Source organism: Biomphalaria glabrata, chromosome 3 (genome assembly GCF_947242115.1).
Source record: "Biomphalaria glabrata chromosome 3, xgBioGlab47.1, whole genome shotgun sequence".
Lineage (NCBI taxonomy): Eukaryota > Metazoa > Mollusca > Gastropoda > Planorbidae > Biomphalaria > Biomphalaria glabrata.
In genome coordinates, this window is record NC_074713.1 from 29,578,272 (window position 1) to 29,596,089 (window position 17,818).

General features: G+C 37.5%; 2 protein-coding genes across 2 annotated transcripts; both read left to right on the forward strand.

The window, feature by feature from the left end:
- The first annotated feature begins 1,198 nt into the window (after positions 1 to 1,198).
- On the forward strand, positions 1,199 to 16,184 carry LOC129925065 (uncharacterized). The gene is made up of 2 exons (XM_056023406.1): positions 1,199 to 1,315; positions 14,793 to 16,184. The coding sequence occupies exons 1-2, from the start codon at positions 1,199 to 1,201 to the stop codon at positions 16,182 to 16,184; spliced, it is 1,509 nt and encodes a 502-aa protein (XP_055879381.1).
- A 436-nt stretch (positions 16,185 to 16,620) lies between these two features.
- LOC129925066 (DBF4-type zinc finger-containing protein 2 homolog) lies at positions 16,621 to 17,244 on the forward strand. The gene has a single exon (XM_056023407.1). It carries the CDS (start codon positions 16,621 to 16,623, stop codon positions 17,242 to 17,244), a length of 624 nt encoding a protein of 207 aa, XP_055879382.1.
- Positions 17,245 to 17,818: the final 574 nt, after the last annotated feature.

Sequence of the window (17,818 nt, forward strand, 5' to 3'; positions counted from 1 at the left end):
CTACCTCTGTCTGCAGCAAGTTCATGCATAAATCAGTGAAAATAATGACCACTAAATTGTCTAGTAGGAAAATCCTCATTACAATGACGTCCATCTTGAATACTAAACTTGACTGTACATTGTATCTCTTATAAGGCCGACAGACAAAACGTTAACATAATAGCAAGAACTATGTTACTCTAATGTTGTCTGTACCTCTGTCTGCAGCTAGATATTGTGAAGCAAATACAATTTCTGGAAGTTTTAGAAACAGGAATCAAATTTCATGCTTTTAGCTCTTGATTTCTTGGTGACATTGAAGTGAGTCTTCAATGGACTGCTTTGAATTTCTTGCAGTGAGTCATCTTAAATAGATTCTTGCAACCAGTCAGAAGCCGGCACTGTGGACTCTGTTCAATGGACTGCTTTAAATTTCTTGAAGTGAGTCATCTTGAATAGATTCTTGCAACCAGTCAGAAGCCGGCACTGTGGACTCTGTTCAATGGACTGCTTTGAATTTCTTGAAGTGAGTCATCTTAAATAGATTCTTGCAACCAGTCAGAAGCCGGCACTGTGGACTCTGTTCAATGGACTGCTTTGAATTTCGTTTCTTTTAACAAATCAATTGTAATAACCTTTTTTTAACAATGAATGAAGTGTAACAAATCACTTTATGAAGTAAATCAATTGTAACAAATCACTTTATGAAGTAAATCAATTGTAACAAATCACTTTATGAAGTAAATCAATTGTAACAAATCACTTTATGAAGTAAATCAATTGTAACAAATCACTTTATGAAGTAAATCAATTGTGACAAATCACTTTATGAAGTAAATCAATTGTTACAAATCACTTTATGAAGTGAATCAATTGTGACAAATCACTTTATGAAGTGAATCAATAGTAACAAATCACTTTATGAAGTGAATCAATCAATTATAACAAATCACTTTATGAAGTGAATCAATTGTTACAAATCACTTTATGAAGTGAATCAATTGTAACAAATCACTTTATGAAGTAAATTAATTGTAACAAATCACTTTATGAAGTAAATCAATTGTAACAAATCACTTTATGAAGTAAATAAATTGTGACAAATCACTTTATGAAGTAAATCAATTATGATACGTCATTTCAAACTCAGAATCAAGTGTAATACATCACTTTATAGTTTAAACACTGACTTCGCTATAAATGAAATAAAGGGTAAAAAATGGAAACATATTATCCAGCATTCGTGGCACACCTTGAAACTACTGGAGACCAAGTGGATGTTGCTGTTCGTCAAGATAGTTTGAATCTCCTCCATACCATAACATTTGGGTCGCTGGTTTGATTTCATTCAATTAGTGCATTGATATATATTTATATGTATATATAGGCAGTGGCGTAGCAAGGTACCCTATGGGCCCGGGTGCAAGAATATGTTGATGGGCCCCCTTCCCTAATAAGATGACAGTAAAGTGAGACAGAACAATTGAGTACTTTGCATGTATTGGTAAATTTACCAAAAGACATTTCAATGCAAGTAGAGTAGCCTTTTTTCTAAAGTGTTAATGTCTTTACGTTTAATTCAGTTCGGACTCAGACAAGTCATGGTGTCTTCAAAGTCAATGTTTGTACAATTTCTGAACAGAATAAAGATGTTTCAACTGAATTAAGAAGTGTTCTATGGGTTCTTCACATTTACATTCCTAAAGCACTTCTAGGTGTCAAACTTAAAAATATTGATATAAACTATAATCTAATTCTACTTCATTCATTTAACAGTAACTAGATCAAACATGTTTCTGGACTTGTAAGTAGCCACTTCAGTGACCAGTGGGGCATCTCTTGTAAGTAGCCACTTCAGTGACCAGTGGGGCATCTGTTACTAAACTTTTGGCTGAATGGAAAGAACACAAAGTCAGGCCAACCTTGAGACCTGTGTCATAGACATTCTTAAAATAGTTGTTCCTGTCAGATTTCAATATTCAATTTGAAATGAAGCCTAATTAGAGGTTTTTGTATAAGTATAATGGTAATAACTTTTTTTTAAAAAACTATGAACCAAATAAATACTAAGCATTGGTTAAATATTGATACTATTCCATGATCAATTTGGACATCTATCTATCCTCTAGATCTTTTGTTATAAACCTGCTCTCCAGTTCGGTTTTGCCATCATTGTAATAGCACAAGCACGAGACCTATGATGTTTCTTTTGCTTGCTTAATATTTTATGATACTTTTATTTTGTTGTTTTTTTCTTTTATTCTGTTGTAAACATTTTTTACACAATACAGAAGACAACAAAACAATGTGATGCAGACTTCAACTACTGGGCCTTCACGGCATATATTATGTCGTATCGGATAAAAATTTTTATAACATTTCTTTAATGTGTTAAGATCTCAGACTTATTACAATTATGCTCATTGCACTTAATAACGGAAATATTGTACGTGTTTTAAATACAGAAAATAAAATAAACAGATTAAGCTTTTTAAAAAATTGAATAATTAGTAGATGTGTCGAAATATTAATTCTTGACCATCAGGACTGTCTCACTAGACCAAATTGTCATTGTTACTCGCCCCTTTCCTTATTTTTCTGTACAACACATTCATAGTTTCTACAGCCAACTCTCTCTCTCTTCTTCCCATTCCATTCAGTATAATAACAGCCTATTGATACTAACAATGGTTTATGAACTTACATGGAAAACAATGGGACCATCTAGCAACACTAGTCTCCTTGTACACTTAGGGCTAACCACCATGACAATAAACCTGATGGAGAACACTTCCTTACATTGAAATACTCCAAGTCGCTGGTATATTAACTCTAGCTTCAAACACATTGTTAATGTTTTAAAACTAATAGAAAGTTTCGTGACACGTTTTGGATATTCCGAGGGAGCTTTTCAGATTCCATATAGCTACGATATAGCATTACTTTGTACAAAAGTGCCTTTTTTTTTTCTTTACTGCCATCCCTAAGTTTTCACATGGGACCCAACTGGTCAGGAGTTATGGGCTCAAGTGCAATCAACCCCTTCGCGCCATGGATGGTCTTGGGCTCGGGTTCATTGAACCCCTTCGCGCCATGGATGGTCTTGGGCTCGGGTTCGTTGAACTCCTTCGCGCCATGGATGCTACGTCACCGTATATAGGTCAGTGTCGATTCGGTTTAAATGTCTAAAACTGAAGTTACGAAAGAAGATTATGCACACATAACCTATATACCTTTATTAGAATATAAATAGCAGCAATAAGAGACATAACTCTAGTAGACTTATATAATTGTAGTCACAGACAAAAACAGTATTAATGCATTTGAAGTTACTTTATTATTTGTAGCTCCTATTTGTATTAATTGAAGAACAATATCTTTTCAAGTACTAGAACTATAATTAGTACTAGTCTAGACACGCCTGGAGGAAGCTGGTTGAACGTCTATGCCCCAGAGGGACCACAGGTAGAGATGAGATGAGAGTCTAAATCTAGATCAAGATAATATATATTTATAGATCTGTGATCAGCAGTGAATCGCTAAAAGCAGAGAAATATTTAAAAAAAAAACTAGTTTTTATGTACAATTTGAACATGCATGACTAGACTGACACATGAAATGCGTAGGACTTAATTATCTTATCTTTTTTTGTTTTGAAGAAACGTGTGCAATTTATAAGATAAGAATTCAGGTCATACAACTTATTTTTTGTTTATAAAATACATTTAAAAAGCAATACTTTCTTTCTCTCCTCAGACCTGGTCCAGACAAGACTAGGGGGCCCATGTCGCAGTTAGAAAGTTAAAAGCATGAAATTGCGCTAAACAAAAACAATCTAAACGCACAGATTTATTATTGTTAGTCTAGATTTAATACAAATTAAATTAAATGACTAACCCAAACTCATTTATACAATTACCCTTAATATAAGCGTTTTTTAAATTTTTGTTGTTTGAAAGTGTCTTCTATTCAGCTAGCGAATTGACCAAGTCTGTGTGAACTATATAAAGTCGATCTAATTGTTTTAATTTTAAATATATTATAATTTTAATAGGTGTATATATTAATAGTATGAATTCTACATATTTATTAATGACTTATTTATGCCACTAAGTCCTGGTAAACTCGGATACATAAGGAGGATAAGGTACTGCAAGTTCAGAGCCAATTCCCCGTGATCAATTACATGATAGATAAAGTAATGCTATTGTGTTGTTTCCATATATGTTTCAGGTCTGTATAGGTCTTAGTCTAAATGTTTTGTAGTTTTGTAGAAAAAAATTCTCCATCAGTTACAATGAGATCTCCAGCTTAATGTTAAGTCTTCGATTTATAAATAGATTTGGGGGACAAAGAGAAGAGAAGTGTCACTTCAGAAAATTTCTCTGAAAAACTTTTAGTCTACACACATTTGTACAAGCGGGACAAAGACTAAGAATAAAGAAATTCACTTTTACTTGAAAACATTTTCTGTCTAATTCTCTTCCATGATGGGCGATTTGATTGTTTGTGGCCATCGATGCATCAAGTGTGCTGTAGAAGCTATTATGCTTAAAAATGGGCGGGAAACGGCTAAGGTTGGATTTAACAACTAGATATTGGTCTTTAACATTGTAACTCATTTTTACAAACACGACACATGGTGAATCAAGTTTAACCTTTTTTTTTTGACATTTTAGATTTTTAAAAACTTTATTTTATTTCATAATGTTTTTTATTTTAATTATTATAAACTATGTGACGAATAAATCTTTCACATAAAAGAAGTTGGCCCGCAAGCCTTAGTTTGAACATCACTAAATGATTTATACGGACCATTTTCAATTAAATATACAAATCATTAAGTTTGAAATCTGAAATAAATTTACTGAACTCATGTCTACAAAAAAAACTATTTGACTAGATTTATTATAGATATCTAGCCACTTATTTTTAGATCTAGATACCGATCTACAGATCTAGATACAGATCTACAGATCTAGATACAGATCTACAGATCTACAGATCTAGATACAGATCTACAGATCTAGATACAGATCTACAGATCTAGATACAGATCTACAGATCTACAGATCTAGATACAGATATACAGATCTACAGATCTAGATACAGATATACAGATATACAGATCTACAGATCTAGATACAGATATACAGATCTACAGATCTAGATACAGATCTACAGATCTAGATACAGATCTACAGATCTAGATACAGATCTACAGATCTACAGATCTAGATACAGATCTACAGATCTACAGATCTAGATACAGATATACAGATCTACAGATCTAGATACAGATATACAGATCTACAGATCTAGATACAGATATACAGATCTACAGATCTACAGATCTAGATACAGATATACAGATCTACAGATCTAGATACAGATATACAGATCTACAGATCTAGATACAGATATACAGATCTACAGATCTAGATACAGATATACAGATCTACAGATCTAGATACAGATATACAGATCTACAGATCTAGATACAGATATACAGATCTACAGATCTACAGATCTAGATACAGATATACAGATCTACAGATCTAGATACAGATATACAGATATACAGATCTACAGATCTAGATACAGATCTACAGATCTACAGATCTAGATACAGATCTACAGATCTACAGATCTAGATACAGATATACAGATCTACAGATCTAGATACAGATATACAGATCTACAGATCTAGATACAGATATACAGATCTACAGATCTACAGATCTAGATACAGATATACAGATCTACAGATCTAGATACAGATATACAGATATACAGATCTAGATACAGATATACAGATCTACAGATCTAGATACAGATCTACAGATCTACAGATCTAGATACAGATATACAGATCTACAGATCTAGATACAGATCTACAGATCTACAGATCTAGATACAGATATACAGATATACAGATCTACAGATCTAGATACAGATCTACAGATCTACAGATCTAGATACAGATCTACAGATCTACAGATCTAGATACAGATATACAGATCTACAGATCTAGATACAGATATACAGATCTAGATACAGATCTACAGATCTAGATACAGATATACAGATCTACAGATCTAGATACAGATCTACAGATCTAGATACAGATATACAGATCTAGATACAGATCTACAGATATACAGATCTACAGATTTAGATACAAATATACAGATCTACAGATCTAGATACAGATATACAGATCTACAGATCTAGATACAGATATACAGATATACAGATCTACAGATCTAGATACAGATATACAGATCTACAGATCTAGATACAGATCTACAGATCTAGATACAGATATACAGATCTACAGATCTAGATACAGATCTACAGATCTAGATACAGATCTACAGATCTAGATTCAGATATACAGATCTACAGATCTAGATACAGATATACAGATCTACAGATCTAGATACAGATATACAGATCTACAGATCTACAGATCTACAGATCTACAGATCTAGATACAGATATACAGATCTACAGATCTAGATACAGATCTACAGATCTAGATACAGATCTACAGATCTAGATACAGATATACAGATCTACAGATCTAGATACAGATATACAGATCTACAGATCTAGATACAGATATACAGATCTACAGATCTAGATACAGATATACAGATATACAGATCTACAGATCTAGATACAGATATACAGATCTACAGATCTACAGATCTAGATACAGATCTACAGATCTACAGATCTAGATACAGATCTACAGATCTACAGATCTAGATACAGATATACAGATCTACAGATCTAGATACAGATATACAGATCTACAGATCTAGATACAGATATACAGATCTACAGATCTACAGATCTAGATACAGATATACAGATCTACAGATCTAGATACAGATATACAGATCTACAGATCTAGATACAGATATACAGATCTACAGATCTAGATACAGATATACAGATCTACAGATCTAGATACAGATATACAGATCTACAGATCTAGATACAGATATACAGATCTACAGATCTAGATACAGATATACAGATATACAGATCTACAGATCTAGATACAGATCTACAGATCTAGATACAGATCTACAGATCTACAGATCTAGATACAGATCTACAGATCTACAGATCTACAGATCTAGATACAGATATACAGATCTACAGATCTAGATACAGATATACAGATCTAGATACAGATCTACAGATCTAGATACAGATATACAGATCTACAGATCTAGATACAGATCTACAGATCTAGATACAGATATACAGATCTAGATACAGATCTACAGATATACAGATCTACAGATTTAGATACAGATATACAGATCTACAGATCTAGATACAGATATACAGATCTACAGATCTAGATACAGATATACAGATATACAGATCTACAGATCTAGATACAGATATACAGATCTACAGATCTAGATACAGATATACAGATCTACAAATTGTCTTCTTTTTATTTTCTTGTTGCACTTTTTGAGCAAGCTATCCCTCAAGGGAAGCAATCAACAAGGTTCGACATCTCAGGCGAAGAGCAACCAATCAATTGAGTCTAGAAACCTGACACGCAGTCCAATCAACGACATTTAAGAAGGTCACATGACCAAATAATTTGTTTAAGAAAAGAAATGTCCGTAGAAGTGAGGAAACAACTTCTGGTGTAAAAGAAGTAAAAGTTCAAATTATATTTGTTAACTACTAGATCGAGGTCAAGACTATTTTGCTCGATATAATATGCATAAGATCATTGTGCGTACACAGTGTTATAAAATAGAGAAATATAATCCAGCAATTCAGCGGCCCAGACGTAGTGCTCACTTCCATTGAAAGTCATTCAGGGGAGTCTAGTTGAAGCTTGTATCTGGGTAAGGGTTCATGTTTTTCCCATCAATTTTCTTGTTCCGATTCTTTTAAAAGAAGTTTTGATGTTATATCTCATGGATATTGTTCGGTCATAAAACTGCTTCTTTAATACTAGTTACTATTGAGGGCTGAACTTCAGTTACGAATGTTCACATCTAGTTCATATTGTTTTATCTCTTTCAATTTTCCCTGTTTTGAAGTAATTGTTTAATTACTTACAACCCATTCTGACTTTGCTATCGACCGCCAAGAATACATCTCCATAGTCAACTGTTTATAGCCCTCAGGTTTTAAAGTGTTATCCAAAAGTGTTGATGTTTGGCTCAGAATCACGTCCTGTTTCTTGGATGATTTTTTTGTTCAGGATTCCACCTGTGTGAAGTTTGTCAACGTTTGTCCAGCCTACCAGATTGTTGTATTCTCCTCTACAGAAGGTTTCAATAGCTCACAAGGTCTAGTAATCCAAACAACAGACATGTGTATACTTGATTTAAACGTCTGTCAAAGAGAGCTGAAAGAAAGTGTCTCTTTAACGATACTATTATCTTCTATATTTGATTTCAACGATCTTAAGGACATCTCTTAAAACAATAAAATACAGTAAAAGAGAAGATGATAGGGCGATCATATGAACCTAAAGACAAACATAACTTCACATAAGAACATTTAAAAAAAAAGGATAACTGAGAAAGATTTTAATCAAATAAAAAACAAAATTTAAAAGTTACAAAAAAAGAACACTACATTTATAATTGATCTTGCTCTCTAATTCTAAAGGATAGAACAAAGACGTTGTGCAACCAAAAGAGATATCTCTCTCTCTCTCTCTCTCTCTCTCTCACTCTATCTCTCTCTATCTCTCTCTCTATCTAAACGCCCCATGTAATAACACCAAAACAGCTCGTGCCTATATATTTCAAGGATGCTTACCAACAGTCGCTTGGTCTAATCTAATGACTGCTTCAGTAAGTGTTTGTAAAATATGTCTGCACATCCCTCAAGATCTGCCCATTTCTAACTTAGTTCTAGTAGGTTCAGATTTGAATGGCTTGAAATGGAATGCAATGTCTTTGTCATCATTGCATGTGCTGTCTAGCCCTGACTTGAACTCCTTATCAATTACTTTCTGCTCTTGTCTTCCATAACTTCTACTCCACAGCTCTACCTAACAATCTTTAACTCAAAGAAACAAGACACAACTCTTGTCTTCCATAACTTCTACTCCACAGCTCTACCTAACAATCTTTAACTCAAAGAAACAAGACACAACTGTTGTCTTCCATAACTTCTACTCCACAGCTCTACCTAACAATCTTTAGCTCAAAGAAACAAGACACAACTCTTGTCTTCCATAACTTCTACTCCACAGCTCTACATAACAATCTTTAACTCAAAGAAACAAGACACAACTCTTGTCTTCCATAACTTCTACTCCACAGCTCTACCCAACAATCTATAACTCAAAGAAACAAGACACAACTCTTGTCTTCCATAACTTCTACTCCACAGCTCTACCTAACAATCTTTAACTCAAAGAAACAAGACACAACTCTTGTCTTCCATAACTTCTACGCAACAGCTCTACATAACAATCTATAACTCAAAGAAACAAGACACAACTCCCCAAGTCAAAATTGTTCACCCAAAGTCCTAAGACATACTTTCTCATCTTATTCATTCAAAATCACGTGACATACACCAGCGTCTCAATCTGTCAATCGAAGTCACGTGACATATAGTCCCGTCTTAATCTTTCATTCAAAGTCACGTGATATATACATATTTATCCCCGTCTCAATTTTTCAATCAAATCACATGACATATCCCACAATCCCACTCATTCAGCGATAGACATACTTCAAATTCTTCACTCAAAACCTAGAAAGACTAGGCGATACCCGCCTTTGTACCAAGAAAATCAATGCCCGTCTTCCGAGAGTAAGGTGTCAATATTAACCTTTTTCTCGCTCCTTTCTCGCCAAGCTTAAAAAAACACAGAGCTACGACTTTCAAACATGTTTTTAAAGGAGAAGTCCAAGATAAACGTCTAGATCTCTAGAAGTCTAGTGCCAGGGCTGAGTCTGTTCTAGATCTATACAAGTTCTAGGGGCTGAGTCTGTTCTAGATCTATACAAGTGCTAGGAACTGAGTCTGTTCTTGATCTATACAATTGCCAGGGACTGAGTCTGTTCTTGATCTATACAATTGCCAGGGACTGAGTCTGTTCTTGATCTATACAATTGCCAGGTACTGAGTCTGTTCTTGATCTATACAATTGCCAGGGACTGAGTCTGTTCTTGATCTATACAATTGCCAGGGACTGAGTCTGTTCTAGATCTATATGTGGAAACGATCGCAGCTTTTTTTTTCAATCCGAACATTTTTGTTTAAAAAACCAAACTGAAAAAATCACTAATCAATTAATCTATCTATTTTTCTATGTATCTATCTATCTATCTATCTATCTATCTATCTATCTATCTATCTATCTATCTATCTATCTATCTATCTATCTATCGATCGATCGATCTATCTACCTATCTATCTATCTATCTATCTATCTATCTATCTATCTATCTATCTTTCTATCTATTTATCTAACTAACTAACTTCTCTATATCCACATTGGCCTTCTTCAGTTGTTACACGACTGTGTGGCTCAATTCCTAGAACATTTCTTGTAGATATAAAGCCCTATTTCGGATGACATTTTTGTCCACATGCGTCGCATATTTAAAAAGAACCCGATTGTGGGTTGAAAGGGCCAGTCTTTCTCTCTCCGGATTATTTTTCTGAGTCTAACCCCATCCCAAAGTCCCAGTGACATGTTCTCTGTGCACTTCTTTATCCATGTACTTCATGTAGGAACATCATCTGAAATAGTTTCAAACTCAAAGAATTAGAATTATTCTCAGAATAAACAAGCTGGAAATAAACTTTCTAAAACTTGAGACAAATTAACTTAAAAAGAGATGTAAACAATTTACGTATTTTATTTAACACTTGATCTTTTTATCCTTAACTTTTGTCTTAAAGGTAATCTGAAAAATACTTTGATAGATTTGTTAAAGCGTCTCTGTACTTATTATATATTTAATATTTTTATATAAAAAAATAATACATATTGTGACGAATCTCCCTATGCAGGCTCTCTGCAAACTGCACCATACACTTAAAGAATTGGACAATTCAGGGCTCCAAAGTAACGTAACACTTTAATAGTTGAATAAATAACAGCCAATACTGTGCAATTGGCAACACGTACACTGTACAAATATCTCTCCGATAACACCGTACCGCCGTATCAACTCTTGCACTGGCCTCTCCGTCTCGTTCCGGGCTTGCACTGGGTTCAACAGTTCGGGACTGACTTCACACACTAGGTTCGTTGTGTCGGACTCGATCGCAGACCAAGATCAAGACGCCAGTCGTCTTAACTGTACTTGACAATACTCCGCAGTGAACCGTCGTAATGCTCCGTACAGAACCACACCGCTGAACTGTGCTGTAGTTGACCGTGTTCTGAGCCACTGTCGTGAACCTCCTTTCTGAACCGTGCTGTATTGAGCCCCTTTTCTCCACCGTCTTGACTGCGACACCTCCGCTCTTTATATAGGGTCCCTTCTGGCTTTGTCCGATGGGGGAAATGCGATTGCATGTATCGCCCCTCCCACCTGGTAAAACCTTTTTTCATTTAAATTTACTAGTGATACAATTTGAGATTAGAGTGTGGTACGACATATTTACAATGGGTCACATATCAATACGTAGTTTATATTATATAGATATTCAACTAATTTTATTCACAAACTATGATTCTCCACAAAAATAGGACCGCCCCCCCCAGCACTCAGAGGGCTAAAGTGAGGAGGGCAGTACATGCAATCGCCCCCCCCCTTACCCCACCGAATCGGCCAAAATACCAGAAAGGGAACGACATAATATAAAATTTATATATTAATTCAACTAATTTTGTTGACAAACTATGATTTCTCCATAAAAACGGACCGCCTCCCCCCCACTCAAAGGGTTTAGGTGGGAAGGGCAGAAGAGGTATTCGTCCCCCCCCCCCACCAATCGGCAAACAGGGAACGACATAATATAAAGATCGGTTAAAATATCAATAACAAGTTACCAGGATATAGATATTTAATTGATTTTGTTAGCAGGCTGTGATTTCTACCAATAAATTGGACCGCCCCCCCACACTCGAAAGTGTAGGGGGGGCGGGATTGATACCATCGCCCCCTCCCGACCCCACCAAATCGGCCAGCATACTAGAGGGGGGGGGGCGAAATAATTTAAAAATAGGTTGAAATATAAATAATTAGTATATATTTTAACATAAGTAATAAATTCGTATACAAATTGTGTGAATCCTATACTAAAGTTCGTCCGCCCACCCCGGGGGGTCGGCCGAGTAGGGGGGGGCGATCGCCCCTACCGCCCCCCCCCCCCTGGATCCGCCAGTGCTTCAGAGTTTCCCATCCAAAGTACTGGTGCATAAGCAACTTGACCATCAGAAATCTTAATTCCCCAAGAAGATATTGATAAACCTAAACAGTGGTCAGCCAGATGGTCAGACACAAACCAATCAAAGATCATCTTCTCATACGCAGAATATCAGATGGAAAACATTTTAACATGGCTCGTGTTTGTTTAGCCTAGAGTCTAGACACTTCTGGTTTTATGAAATCCCAGAACTATTTAAATGCATCTACTTTAGAGTATCTCGTCAACGGAGATCAACAATCAATATCCGATATTGATGCTAGTCCAATCAAGATTGTGTATGTCTTGATTAATTTCAAAACCTTAGTCTATTGAGAGGACAAGAAGTGGAAGCTCTTCTCTTTTTGCACCCAAAAGTTGATAACATTGTTTTGGAGCTAAGGGAGCTAAGCAGAGTGTGAAATTGTCTTTTTACAAAGCTTATATCAACTCACTTTGTACGCGTTATCACGTGACGTTTATTGCTCCCACATCTAATCTCGAATGAAGTTGAAAATTTTGCACAATAATTTTCTGTACCTGACAAAACAAGAACCAATTTAAAAAAACAACAACAATGAACCAGTTAATTATTAATAATTTACTTTTTTTTTTGGCGTTAACTATTGAAAATAAATTGTTGGCCTGCTTGACAGATGTGGCGGTATTAATTGAATTATTCCCCTTTATAATTTGTATAGTTAATTAGGTCGTCTCATAAAAGCTTGAAACTAACACCAGATAACTATAAAACCTTCTATTTTGATAAGCACTTAGCTGGCACAGTGGTTAGCATACACAACGATGGAGGCTTAAACCCTCGAGTTCGAATACAAGTCGTACAACTTTTGTCTAAAACTAAAATTAATTAAAAGCGGACGAACTAGCTATTAGAGTAACCGAGCATCTGGTGGGCCGGTATCCCAAAGGGACGGTGGGACCGCCGAATGGGCCCCTTTAAAATTAAAATAAATACAGTACAAGTGATTGGCATTCTTTTACCTTTCATAAAAGAACTTAACAGACTTTACAGTGCAACACTACACACATACTCTCATAATAATAGAATCCCATAAATCTATACCCATATACCATACTACTGGGTGATGGTAATGCCACGGCCGATTTAGACACCCAGTCCTCCCCCTCCCAACTGATAAGTGATAGGATCATAGCTCAAAATATGTATTCTTGTCAGTCTAGATCTATTACAAATTTAATTACTTGACTGATTTAAACTAATTGATACAATTACATTTATTATAAGTTTTGTTTTTAATATTATTTTTATTGTTAGATTTCTTCAAACACTATATCGTGATAAATATTTAGATATGGAATAATTAGGCATACAACTAGGCATACAACAAGGCATACAACTAGGCATACAACTAGGCATACAATAAAATACAATCGTTTTTTTTGTCCTTAAAAAAGACATCCTTAGTGCTTCGATGTTAGCATGATAACATTTTGGACATGTGTACCAATAGATATAAGAGAGAGAGGGAGAGAGAGACAGAAATTCATACTGCCTCCAATTGTATCCTGTTTTAAAAGTTCAGTGTAGGGGAAGAGCGGTAAAGAGGAAACAACCAGGTACGAGTGAACTCACTATTTTATTGCATTTGACATGACGAAGGGTCAAGCGACTTAATACAAGAATGTAATATATCATATGGTATTGTGGCGATAGATGTTTGAGTGTCAGATGATAACGATGTCTTGATGTTACAATGAGCTTGTGTTGATCAGACAATGAGTTTCTGATGTTATAATTCTGTATACATCTCTTCTTTTAAACAATTACTGAACACTCAAACAATATCGTGATGCCGGAGATATAAATGTAAAGTAAAAACTCAAAACTGAGATCCTATAGCGTTAAATACAAAGCTTTAATTCTGGAACTAGGAATCACTTGAATACCATACACACACTGTACACTACACTGTCGTCGTTCAAGCTTCCTAGCTTCCAGAATCCACCTATACACCGCCTTAAAATCTACCTATACACCGCCTTAAAAACTACCTATACACCGCCTTAAAATCTACCTATACACCGCCTTAAAATCTACTACCTACCGGTGTAGCCTTAAAAACATCTTACAATCACTTTTCCCCCCTTTTTAAAACTAACAAAACTATTCTCGCGCGCTTGGAATTTCCAACCACTCCTTCTGTGTTATTTTAAAGCTAACGGAAATCTTGTCAACACTATACCATCAAGACCATGTGATGCAAACATTCAACCAATAAAAGAACAAATAATTGTAATTCAAAATTACCTGGATAACACTAACATTTTGCGAGTGGGATATATGGCAAAGGGTGCCCCCGTCAGACTTGGCGAGTCAAAGCTTGAAGAGTTGGACAAGTTCACATACCTTGGCAGCATCATAACAAACGATGGGGATGCCTACCATGATTTAGCGTGCCCTTCCATACGCACCACCTACACTACCATATGCACCACCTACCCTACCATATGCACCACCTACCCTACCATATGCGCCACCTGCACTACCATATGCACCACCTACCCTACCATATGCACCACCTACACTACCATATGCACCACCTACCCTACCATATGCGCCACCTGCACTACCATATGCACCACCTACCCTACCATATGCACCACCTACACTACCATATGCACCACCTACCCTACCATATGCACCACCTACCCTACCATATGCGCCACCTGCACTACCATATGCACCACCTACCCTACCATATGCACCACCTACCCTACCATATGCGCCACCTGCACTACCATATGCACCACCTACCCTACCATATGCGCCACCTGCACTGCCATACGCACCACCTACCCTACCATATGCGTCACCTGCACTACCATATGCACCACCTACCCTACCATATGCGCCACCTGCACTACCATATATGCCACCTACCCTACCATATGCACCACCTACCCTACCATATGCGACACCTGCACTACCATATGCACCACCTACCCTACCATATGCGCCACCTATACTACCATATGCATCACCTACCCTACCATATGCACCACCTACCCTACCATATGCACCACCTACACTACCATATGCACCACCTACCCTACCATATGCGCCGCCTGCACTACCATACGCACCACCTACCCTACCATATGCACCACCTACCCTACCATATGCACCACCTGCACTACCATACGCACCACCTACCCTACCATATGCACCACCTACCCTACCATATGCACCACCTACCCTACCATATGCGCCACCTGCACTACCATACGCACCACCTACCCTACCATATGCACCACCTACCCTACCATATGCACCACCTACACTACCATACGCACCACCTACCCTACCATATGCGCCACCTGCACTACCATACGCACCACCTACCCTACCATATGCACCACCTACCCTACCATATGCACCACCTGCACTACCATATGCGCCATCTGCACTACCATATGCACCACCTACCCTACCATATGTGCCACCTGCTCTACCATACGCACCACCTACCCTACCATATGCGCCACCTGCACTACCATACGCACCACCTACCCTACCATATGCACCACCTACCCTACCATATGCACCACCTGCACTACCATATGCGCCATCTGCACTACCATATGCACCACCTACCCTACCATATGTGCCACCTGCTCTACCATATGCACCACCTACCCTACCATATGCACCATCTACCCTACCATATGCACCACCTACCCTACCATATGCGCCACCTACACTACCAAGTGTACATACGCCCAACAGTAATGCAACGTGCAATGTGCCCATCTTCCCTACCATGAGCACCTATACCCTACAGTAATGTTACCACTTACCCTACCATATGCACCAACTACCCTGCCATGTGTACCAGGTGCACCTATACCCTACAGTAATGTTACCACTTACCCTACCATATGCACCAACTACCCTGCCATGTGTACCAGGTGCACCTATACCCTACAGTAATGTTACCACTTACCCTACCATATGCACCAACTACCCTGCCATGTGTACCAGGTGCACCTATACCCTACAGTAATGTTACCACTTACCCTACCATATGCACCAACTACCCTGCCATGTGTACCAGGTGCACATATACCCTACAGTAATCTGCAATGTGCCCGATCTTCCCTAGTATGTGCACCTATACCCTACAATTCACATTCACTACACTTATGATATGCAATCATTTACTGATTACATGCACATGCACCAGTTACATATCATATACCCTACCTTACCATCTATCTGCCATGTGTCCACCTTACCACCTATCTGCCATGTGTCCACCTTACCATCTATCTGCCATGTGTCCACCTTACCACCTATCTGCCATGTGTCCACCTTACCACCTATCTGCCATGTGTCCACCTTACCATCTATCTGCCATGTGTCCACCTTACCACCTATCTGCCATGTGTCCACCTTACCATCTATCTGTCATGTGTCCACCTTACCACCTATCTGCCATGTGTCCACCTTACCATCTATCTGCCATGTGTCCACCTTACCACCTATCTGCCATGTGTCCACCTTACCATCTATCTGCCATGTGTCCACCTTACCACCTATCTGCCATGTGTCCACCTTACCATCTATCTGCCATGTGTCCACCTTACCACCTATCTGCCATGTGTCCACCTTACCACCTATCTGCCATGTGTCCACCTTACCACCTATCTGCCATGTGTCCACCTTACCACCTATCTGGCATGTGTCCACCTTACCACCTATCTGCCATGTGTCCACCTTACCACCTATCTGCCATGTGTCCACCTTACCACCTATCTGCCATGTGTCCACCTTACCACCTATCTGCCATGTGTCCACCAAAATTTTTCAACCATGTGCAATATAACCTATACATGTGCACCTAATGCACCATTTATCAACCATACGCACCACCTATAAATGCAACAACTTTTACCGTTGCCATGTTCGCCTATACTGCTTATATCACCACCTAAATCTAATCTCGACCTAACCCTTAACCTAAATCTAATCTCGACCTAACCCTAAACTTAAATCTAATCTCGACCTAACCCTAAACTTAAATCTAATCTCGACCTAACCCTAAACTTAAATCTACCCTCATATAATATAATTTTTTTTTGTATTGTGGAAACCATGATGGAGGATTGATTGCGAAACAAACGTCTAAACCCCTAAGCAACACATCCATGTGAGATATGACACAACAACAACATAAGAAGAGATGGACTTTGAAACCAAAGAGTGAGGAATACACTAGTTCAAGTGGCTACGCAAGCCCTAGCTTTCGTCCTACGTATTTAGCCCCAACAATGCAGACATAATAATTCCCCTCGGGTGGTCGACTGACATTTTCTTTTGGCCGTCTACGTCTGTCATGGGCAGCGGATGTTCTCTTGCTCTCCAATGTGTAATTGCCTTTGAACGTGTCTCGTTGGAAAGTTGCATGCAGCTATGTGC

Excerpts from the sequence above, each read along its gene's own strand:
- LOC129925066 (XM_056023407.1), top strand. The coding sequence starts at position 16,621 with ATGTGTCCACCTTACCACCTATCTGCCATGTGTCCACCTTACCATCTA.
- LOC129925065 (XM_056023406.1), top strand. The coding sequence starts at position 1,199 with ATGGAAACATATTATCCAGCATTCGTGGCACACCTTGAAACTACTGGA. Across the intron at positions 1,316-14,792 it reads CCATAACATTTGGGTCGCTG|CGTGCCCTTCCATACGCACC; the intron begins GTTTGATTTCAT and ends ACCATGATTTAG.